Here is an 11,038-nt window from a genome sequence, read left to right on the forward strand (position 1 = left end):
GGGGGGGGGGGGGAAGAAAATAATACGCTCGTGCAGGTCGCGCGGAACAGCCGCGGTAACGTTAGAATGTGTGAGCGTGGATATTTTTGCGCGGATAGAGCGGCGAATAATTCACCGTGGGTAACTCTGATAAAATCGAGCGAATCGGCTTGGGGCGAATCTTCATCCTACTTTGGGTAATCGAACGGCTGATTGGAAACTCCGAAATTTTTTCTATGGAGATTACAGCGATATATATGCATATATATGAAATATATATGTATATATATATATATATATATATATATATATATATATACATACATACATATATATATATACACATATATATAATATTAATAATATAATAAATATTATTAATACAAAAAAATATATATGAATAATATAATATGTAAATATATAAAAAAATATATATATGTATATATATATATATATATATATATATATAGGGTGTTTTTAAAGTCAGTTACTACCCCCATTAGTTAAAAAATGGTTGAAAATTCCGAAAAATTGCAAAACACGTGTTCAATCATTTCATGGGGCTACTTTTTTAAGGGGGTAGGGGACACTCAACTTTAAAATTTTAAACGGAACTCCCTATTTTTTTATTGCATATTCTTATAGCTTATCTCGAGAGCTTTTCAAAACGCTATAATAGCGTATTTTTTTGTTAAGTATTTTTCGAGTTATGAGGCTTGAAAGTCATCGGCATGTGCCGATATGTGCACACACAAACGGCGCGGCGAATGCCTCAAAGAATGGTCAGAATCTCTTCCAGTGCTAATAATATCTTCTCTTACTGTTGACGCTGTTGCGTCTACAATTTGGCATTACTGACCACTTTGACCAACGGAGTTGATAATTTGATTTAATTTGTAGTTTTTTCAAGTGATATTTGCTTGTTGATTGCATTGATCACTGTCAAAAAATACTTTATTAAGTGTTTTGTAAAGCTTTCGAGACAAGCTATAAGAATATGTAATAAAAAATAGATGGTTTCATTTAAAATTTAAAAATTGCATGTCTCCTTGCACTTTCTTGGGGGCAGTGATAGAAACTTTGCTCCTTAAGCAGCACGCATCAACACGGGAGGGGATACGCACACACTCACGCGATCGTGAGGCTCATGGACACGGTCGCGTGAGTGTGTGCGTATCCCCTCCCGTATTGATGTGTGCTGCTCGCGGAGCAAAGTTTCTATCACTGCTTGGGGGGTGACTCCCCACCCCCTTAAAAAAGTAGCCCCCTGAAATAATTGAACACGTGTTTCGCAATTTTTCGAAATTTTAAACTGTTTTCGAAATAATGGGAATAGTAAAGGACTTTGGAAACATCCTATATGTATATACAGAATGTTCTGTATATACTCATAGAGGAGTCACGGTGTGCAGGTAGATTAAATCAAATTGAACAAAAAATTTCTTTACGATTTTGCGAACAACTACATAAAATTTGGAGTTATTAATCCAAGAAGATTCGTGAATAATCACGCGCCATACGGTAGATGAGCTGTGATGATGACTTTGCTACTGTATGCTTATATATTAGGTCAAACTGAACAAAAAAGTCCTCTACCATTTTTCAAATAACTACGTAGTAGATGTTTAGTTATTAATTAAAAAAAAGGTTAGTGCATTATCTCGCGCACAAATATATACGAAATTTCCTTGATTAATAACTAAACATCTACATAGTTATTTGGAAAATGATAGGGGGGAGAGGACCTTTTTGTTTAGTTTGACTTAATATATAAACATGCAGCGACACACGTCGCTATTAGATCTACCGTATAGTACGTGATAATTCACGAATCTTTTTTGATTAACAACTTAGAATTTTATGTGGTTGTTCGCAAAATGGTAGAGGAATTTTTTGTTCAGTTTGATCTAATCTACCTGTACATCGCAGCTTCTCTGTGAGTTACCGGACACCCTGTATATATTTGTCACCGATCCCTTATCGATTATAATACAGTATTACGATTCCGGATTTCGAGAAATTCGTCGCCTTAGATGAGAATGAACAATTGGTCCAATCTTAAGTCGAGCTTGGGTCAACGTTAAAAAATCTTGGGCCAAGCCTGCTTGCCGTAATTGTCAAATTCGTCCATTATAAGACTTTGACGTTATAATATTGAATATTGTACATTGGTTCAACCTTAGCTGAGTAGAAATGCCGAAGTTTGGCTGCACTATGACTCAAGCTTGGGCCCAGAGTCGGCCCGAGTTTGGCGCAATGTAACTGGCATGATACAAACAAATTTCGTCACGTTCGCTCAGCCAAACCTGGGCCAAGTTTGGACCGACTTTGCGTCTAAGTTTCATCCAAGACTTAGCGGTTTGGTCCATGCTTAGTCCAGGCTGACACAATAGTTCAACATTGGCGATTCTTACTTGGGCTTGAAATTTTGCGCATGCACGCACGCGATTTTGTCCAGAATTCCACGTGACGTTCGCAGTTGTGCGATGCAAGCCGATTCTTTTTTATGATTTACGTTGGACGAACGATGTTTCAGTACCGGCTGAACTACAAGATCAACTCGCTTCCTTACACGGTTATCTTCGCGCAAGCGGCGGGCTTCAAGGTAGCATGGGAATTGCCGACCACCGGTGGGCTTCGAGTCGTCCGGTCTGCCTCTGACATTCGCGAGCACGCTGAGCTCGTGTATGAAAGGTAATAATGAAAGTACTGTAATAGTTCTTATATAATGCAAGTCTGTTGGCAGTCGCAGGAAAGTGAGAAAGATACTGGTAAAAGGTCGAGGTGTGTCGCGTTAAGTATCGTGAGCAAAATAAGTGGATAATTGCTTTTATTATCGCTCGATGACAAGCCTTCTATGAAGACGTAATTAGTTGCCAAAATTATGACTAAGTATATTAACATTAATTGCAATGTAATAAAAAAAATATAATGAGTATAGTGATAAATATAAAAAAAAGAAAAGGCATAAGTTACAAAAACGCTAGCAAAGAAAAAGAGAACTTAAAATCAAATAAAATTATAAAACAACAATGCAAACATAAAAGTCGCTATTCCAGTAGAAGAAGATACGCAAGAAATAATAAAAATAAAAATGAAACGAGTTGAAAGGTAGAAAGAGAGATCGGAAGGACACGGTTGAAGGGTGGTAGTGGTAGTCGGAGTTGGTCGGCTAAAACGAGAGGTGACACGGGTGGATTTCTAGCTGACTGACCGAAGACTTCCGCCACCACTAGAGCGGGGTCGAATAGTAGCCAATGTGCAACGGCATCAGTGTACGTCGACCTCTTCTGGTGGTCTTCGCCCGCAGCTTTTCAAGCGCGATCGGAGGAGTTGACTTACGCGTCGAACGCATCGGTGTCCCTCTAATGACTAGACATGTTGAAACATCTCGAAGATCGATCGTGTTTCGTGTAAACATCTGGAGACACATGAAATGACGCAGAGAAATGAGAGCGTCCGTTTCTTTGATTATTTTTTCTTTTTTATAGAATGAGTAAATAGAATCAGTAAATGATAGATTAATCTGTTTATTTTGCTGATTAAAATATAAAATTATAAAAGAATAAATTATTTTTTAATTAACTCAGAGTTAGGATGTTTTATTGTAGAAATGTAGTGTTATTTTAATAAACGAATATATCAGATAGATATAAGTAATATTTTAAAAATTTGATTGGAAAAGTGATTTTAGTATAAAAAATTGAAAGATTTTATTATGAAGTACTAGAATAAACTTAGATGAAAATTCGGCTGTTTCTTTTGAGATAAATAAATTATCATTGGATATTAAACAAAGTAGAGATTAATTGAAAAATATTATATTTACTTTTAAAAATATATTAATTTTTAGAATTATATATATATATATATATATATATATATATATATATATATGATATGTATGTGTGTGTATATTCTATACTATGTGTGAGAGAAAAAATATCTATAAAATAAAAGAAATATTTATTTAGTGAATATTAGTAACACATTTACCTAAATTTAAATTATTTGATTAAAAAAAATCTTTAATAAAAAGCTATAAATTAAAAAATGTATAAATGTAAAAAAATATATAAAAATATATAGTTTCTCATTTGAAAAAAAATTTTTCAGTGTATATATACATATATATATGTATATGTATTTTAGATAATTTTTCTCTTAGTATGTGTATAAATAAATAAATAAATATATATATATATTTTTTTTTAAGAATTTGCTAGGATATTATATACGGGATATTATATATCTTTAAAAATTTGTCAGGACTTTGAAAGATTAAGAATCTCTAATCTATTTCAAAATAAATTACACAGTTTAACAAAAAAAATCTGCGGCGACAAAGGCCAATATTTCTTAGTAAACTCGAGTCGCTGAAGTTAAATCTGTCAGTAAAAAATGCCCATCACGTTAGGTTTTTAAGATAAATCAAGTAATACGGATAAAAATCAGCATTTTTTGATATATTTACCAATTTTTTGTTATCAAACGAAATTTAATTTTTCAATTTTATTGATGCCACTTTAAAGTGGCACTTAATGTATTTTTAAAAATTTTTATTTTTTTAAAAATCTGCGATTTTTTTTTATAGACTTATAAACATTTTTTAAAGTGTAAATAATGTCGGATCCAAATTGGCTGATTGAAACTGAAAAGTAGATAGATTTGTATGAAAATGGCTATGAAGTTAGGGTTTTCGGGGTTGCCGAATCTGAACTCAAACTGACGAAATTCAAAATGGTAGACTCAACGTGGAGTTTTAACGGAAGAGCTTAAAAGTTAGGATTTATAAAAGTGTAAAATTTTACATTTTGGAAAACGTTCATAACTCGGTGAAAAAAAATCACACAGTAAAAAATAAAAATTCGTTTTAAAGGTGAAGAATAGTACTTTAAAGTGGCGTCAATGAAATTGAAAAATAAAATTTTGCTTGACCATAAAAAATTAGAAAATATGGCAAATCCAGTTTTTTTTACACATATTACTAGATTTATCTCGAAAACCTGACATGATGGGTATTTTTTGCTGGCGGATTTGGACTCAGCGACGTCGAATTTACTAAAAAATAGTAGCTGCGATCACTGCAGGAAAAAAAAGTCAAATTTTGTCGGATAATGTTATCGAAGAACGAAATTTTTGAACTTACAAGAAGCTGTAGATTCTGAAATAGAGACGAATTCTAAAATTTTCATAATTAGCATTTCAATTTCATCCCGATCGTGTTTGATAAATCGATTGATCGATAGAACTTGCATAATATTTCAGTCACGGCTTCAACGGTCGCTCTTGTCTGCTGAAGAGCATCTGTCAAGTGTCGCAGTACACGAAGGGGCAGAACGGTGTTGTAAGGAAGATATTGACGCTACTCGCGGGGTGAGTGCTAGTTACCGTTAATAATATCAATTGTACACGATCGCCGCGTTAATTGTCCGTTGCTTGCAGGTCGTATATTAATAACAGCACTTGGCATGAGGATCCGTTGCTCTGCGAACGTCACGCCAGGGACTGCCCTTTGCAACTGATCGGGCTGAATAGTTTTACAGAAAGTGCCGTATGATCACCTGTATTCTCCGTGTCGCTGCTCATTTGTCGCGTGTACCACGATCCCATGATCGACATGCATTTATATTTATTCGTTTCACCCGCGGCAATGGACCAACGTGTAAAATGATCCGAGTCCCATATCTCGTTGCCTACAGTCCCGCCAATCGATCGTGTTCCCATTCGCAGCGTTATTGTCAGACGACATGGTGAGTAATGACGGCGGTTAATGAAACATTTGTCATTCTGCAAAACCGCATTCGAATTATTCCCGGAGATTCCAGCTTAGCGAGTAGTAAAATATGACGGCGCGTCAGCCGACTAAATGTAGTAAAAATATACGTCTCGCTGAAGACTGGACGAGAGAGGGCGGTCGGACGGGCGAAGTACGCATTGCAAAAAAAGGGCGAGAGGATATTTCTACCGGGGGGCGTTATATACGTTCTGGCCCTCAGCGAGCCATTAATTTGTCTTCGTAATGGTCACTGTGGAAAAAAAATATTTGTCGTTTTCGTGCATTATTCTTGCCCCCCGTTTTCCCTCACCCCTCTCTCCCCCTCTCTCTCTCTTTCTTTCTCCATCTCTCCATGTCCTTCGTCTCCGCTTGTCACATCCCGCGACAGGACGATTATAATTGCTACTCGCGGCCCTCGGTGCTCCAGTGCCAACGCAAAGCATTCATTTCGACTATCGCGCAGCTATCTGACAATTAAAAAGTGCTCCACTTTGCCAACGCAATTTGCCAACGCCAACACATATTACATTCGGTAGCCGCAACTACAACCCGCCGTCACCGGCTTACAATTACGTTAATGATCTGAAGTCCTGATGTCTAAATGATACGACGAATTCGTGGCCGCGTGTAATAAAGGAAAGTGTAACTGAGAGGAACAACGTTTCGAAAGTATCTCATTTTCATTAGCATTTATGGTAAAGGTACCAATTCCCAGACACGTACCTAATCCTAGACATTCTTATTGTTTTGGTCTTTCAATAAGAATATTTAAACTTTCAACATAGAATGTATTTACGTACTCAATACTTGTACATATATTTTATGTTGAAAGTTTAAATATTTGTATTTAAAAACCAAAATACACAATAAGGGAGTCCAGGATTAAGTATGTGTCCGGGAATTGGCACCTTTACCTTACTCTCTCTTTCCCTCAGATTGGCCTGTTTCGCCAAACATTTACCGCGTTCGGCGTCATCTGGAACATGAAAGAGTTTCCATAAAAGAAAAAAAACTATTACTAGCACCATAGACTTAGTATATGTAGATTGCGGGCTGAACGAACGTCACAGAATAGAAAGAGATAGCATGCTTTTGGACTCTATCTTTTTCTAATGACACGTGGTGGGGTACTCCAGCTTCTCCTTATGTTTAGAGTGGGAATTTACATTGGTTCTCCTACATAGTATGTTTCCCTCGAAGCGTTACACACATATAAAATACTTTATACACATATAAAACATTTTATTATCACAATATATCGATAATTATTCTGATACGCTATATTATTTTTTTCCTCCATGCCTTTCAATTCCCTTTCATTCCTTTCCCTCATTCTTCTTATCCCCACTATGCGTCGTTAGAAAAAGACAGGATGGTGATCCAAAGCATGCTATCTTTTTCTATTCTGTGATGCGTTCAGCTATAGAAAACATTGAGAACACGCAGTCTATATATAATAAGTCTGTGACTAGCACTAAGAAGAAAGTAATAGAATCAACAAGACCTTGCTTGTACGAGCAGAATTTATTCGAGCAAACATTTGGTAAATTGAATAAATTATATAGTTGCTACATTTAGTAGTGAACCAGGCATAATCCCGAAAAGAAGGGTCGAAATTAAAAAAGTGGGATAATGTCACGAAAAATCATGATTCCCGAAACTGAATACCGGGACAATTTCCCAAAATACAATTTTCCCGAAATATCGAAATCATGCACAAATGAAAAGTCACAATCTCGAAAACAGTGGAAAGAAATATTGGAAGCATAAAATTGTTCAGCAAAGTTATATCAAAGTTGAGTTATTAGTTGATTCGATGATTGTAATTTCGTTCAGCAACTATATGAACGCAATTTAATGTTATGCGGATGCATAGTTTGTCCAGTGGGCATACAGGGTGTCTTAAACTCTCCCCCGCAATTTTTATGGAAATATAGAACGGATTGAGGTGAACATAAAAGTTTCGTGCCGTTTTTGTGATATATACAATAAATCTTGAGATATTAATTAAAGAAGATTAGTAAATAATCACGCGCGGTATGATAGATAAGCTGTAGTGGCGTCGTCTGCCGTTGTGTACTTATACATTAGGTTAAAATGAACAAAAAAGTCCTCTACCATTTTGTGAATGACCACATAGATACTTAGATATTAATTAAAGAAGATTTGTGCATTATCGCGCACAATCATGTAACAATTTTCTTTCATTAATAATTAAAAATGTACGTGGTTATTTGCAAAATGATAAAAGGCTCTTTTGTTCAATTTGACCTGATATATTATACACAGCACTACACATTGCCATTATGGCTCATCTACTATGTCGCGGGTGATCACTCTAATCTTTTAATGTTCTTTAATTAATATTTCGAGATTTATTACAAATTGGACTTTATCGTATGGGACTTTTATGTTTACCTCAATCCGCTCTATGCTCTCGCGAAATTTTAAAATGGTGATCTGGGATACCCTGTATAACATTTTTCTTTGTTTGAGTAGGATATACTTCTATACTTATAATGTTTGTCCATAAAAATCTACAATGTTCCTTTGGTTATGCTGTGTATAAAAGTACAGGAGTAAAATATTTGAAGAGAAGAGAGTGTATACTTCTCGAAATATTTTATATTTTATCTCTTTTACTACTTATTTTTATTTTATCACTTTTTCCAGCACGTTTTAGTGATTTTATCTGCCAATATCGTGAGTGATCATTTACCAGTTTTTTTAAATTAATATCTCGACTATTGTTGCGAATATCGCTAAACGGCATAGGAGAAACTTTTATGTTCACCTCAATCCGTTCTATAGTATGTTCTCACAAAAATTGTGAAGGGGAATCTCGGACACCCTGTATATCACAAATTTTTCAACGATTTGAATATTTTCAATCGACAGTCATCATTTTCAACGATAATGAAAATTTTAAAATGGTGGTCTGGGACATCCTGTATGACATTTTTCTTTGTTTGGGTAGGATACTTTTATATTTATTAATGTTTGTCCATAAAAATCTGCAATGTTCCTTTGGTTATGCTGTGTATAAAAGTATAGAGGAAAATATTTGAAGAGAAGAGAGTGTAAACTTCTTGAAATATTTTATATTTTATCCTTTTTACCACTTATTTTTATTTATTATCACTTTTTTCAGCACGTTTTAGTGATTTCATCTGCCAATATCGTCATTTTAATATTTTCAATGATGACTGCCGATTTTGTCGATCCATCTACTTTGTTTTCAATGTATCTAACAATTTTTTCAACATCTTTCAGCGCGTAATACTAATTTACTCTACGGATATATCAAATAATCTTGATTCACACGCTGTCTAATATAAATGTTTTGTGGCACTTCTTGAGCCACGGTGACAAGACGAGCCATTTCTCTTCGTGAACGTGTGCTTCAATCACCGCACTTTGTCCTCCTGGCATCGTTAGAAACGAACACTGTCGTTACGATAGAGATTGCTCTATTAGCACGTAAATGAACCCGTTCGATGTAATTGTCTTTCGCTCATGACCTAGGGATGCATTTGAGTCGAGTCATCAAAGGTGCGACGTGGTTTGTCTGGCGAAAGTTTCAACGATTAAAAATACGGAACAACGCATTTTGCAGCACGGCACTATGTTGTATATTGTAACACGACGCTGAAGAGTTTTACGAGCGAATACGAATTTCCAGCGTCTATCGGTCGCAGGAGCAGCAATTTTATAAGCTCGAGCCTGGCTCGCGCTCAACGAGACGCGGCTCAACGATCCGCGTAAAATCAATCTGCGATCGCGCCAACGATATCGTGCTCGAACGGTGACAGTAATATTAATTATTATTACTGTATTAATAATAATATTTTATTGGGCGCTTGGCTTACGAATTAACAGACAACGCATGAGTACATTTATTATAATTAATATAGCGCGGGGATATCGTATACCTTCTTCCATATAAATCCTTTTCAATTTTAACATGTTTTCTAAATGATGCAGCTACGGATTGTTAGTAGAATTTATTTTTTTAAGGAACATGGTAAATTTTTTTAAAATAATGAACTTGAGTCCCTGAAATGAAGTAGCATATATGAAACGAAAAGATAATAAATATAGGCAAAATATCGATATTTTTTTCGTGAAAATCCTATAAGTAATATTTACTACAAAAGTCTTTCCATGTAGTACAAAATTATATCACAGCTAAACCGACCAAAAGACGTGACAAGTACAAAGACGTGACAAGACATAGTTTTGCAGCTGATATTGTCGCCATATCTAAGACAAAGTACTTCGCAATTTTTGCATAAGAAAACATTATGAACAATGCATGAATACTTAATCATGTACAGGATATCAATATACAAGTCACTATGATGAGTTGCCTACTCGCTTCGTTGGCAAACACAGACTCTCAAACACAGATTCAGCACAGACTTGGCAGTATGTTCGTTTCTAAAACGATTTACACACGCTTTTTCACACTTCTCCACAATTTTTATTGAGAAATGTGAGTGCAAATCTTTTTCAAACCAATATACCGCATAATTCGCGCTGAGTCTGCGTTCAAGCGCACGAAGTTTGCCAACGAAACGAGTAGACAATCCGCTATATTGACCTGAATATTGATGTAATACATTATATATTAACCCTGAAGTAAAACGAATTAGTGACTAAGTAACCTTGTCGTGAGAATAAATAAATTAATTAATAATGCACATATTTAAAAAAAAACTAATTGCACAAAATTAATCTTGTTTGAATATTTGGGGTTTAACTGTATTATATTTGGGGGTTAATTGTATTATATTTTTATAATTTATGAGAAGATTTTATTTTATTTATCATATTTTCTTAAAAATGACTGATATATCATTTATGCCCAATTTCTTCACCTTCAGTTAACTTTATCTGTCGGATAAATGTCAACCGTGATTGGTTAATTTTGTCAACCATAAATATGATTGGTCAATTCCAATTGAATAACTGGCAGATAAAGTTAACCGGAGGTGAAGAAATTGGGCATTAGTGACACAGTAATTTAGTTTTGTTTAAACTTTTGACAAGTTTAAACAGTTAAGTTTTGAATGTTTCAATTAGTGAGCAAGTAATATCACGGTGAAAATAAAGAAATATATAAACTCATTAATAAAAAATAATAAACAATAATTATTCGCATTTTACAAATCGGTACAGAATCACGAATGCATTATTAATTTATTACTGATTTAAATATAACAATTTACAGATTAATGACTCATATTTGTCCCATTTAAAAAATTATGAAAGCTTAAG

General features: G+C 34.7%; 1 protein-coding gene across 1 annotated transcript in view; it reads left to right on the forward strand.

Annotated features, from left to right (window-relative positions):
• Positions 1-5,539, forward strand: part of LOC116843227 — a 20,488-nt gene extending 14,949 nt beyond the window's left edge. The window contains exons 2-4 of the mRNA XM_032813464.1: positions 2,516-2,673; positions 5,248-5,355; positions 5,425-5,539. Of these exons, the coding sequence (XP_032669355.1) occupies positions 2,516-2,673; positions 5,248-5,355; positions 5,425-5,539 (381 nt within the window). The remainder of the gene's footprint in view (positions 1-2,515; positions 2,674-5,247; positions 5,356-5,424) is intronic.
• The last annotated feature ends 5,499 nt before the right edge of the window (positions 5,540-11,038 follow it).

The sequence above is a fragment of the Odontomachus brunneus genome, unplaced genomic scaffold (assembly GCF_010583005.1).
Source record: "Odontomachus brunneus isolate Ranch 3 - 2012 unplaced genomic scaffold, Obru_v1 Obru_scaffold_003, whole genome shotgun sequence".
In the NCBI taxonomy this organism is placed as follows: domain Eukaryota; kingdom Metazoa; phylum Arthropoda; class Insecta; order Hymenoptera; family Formicidae; genus Odontomachus; species Odontomachus brunneus.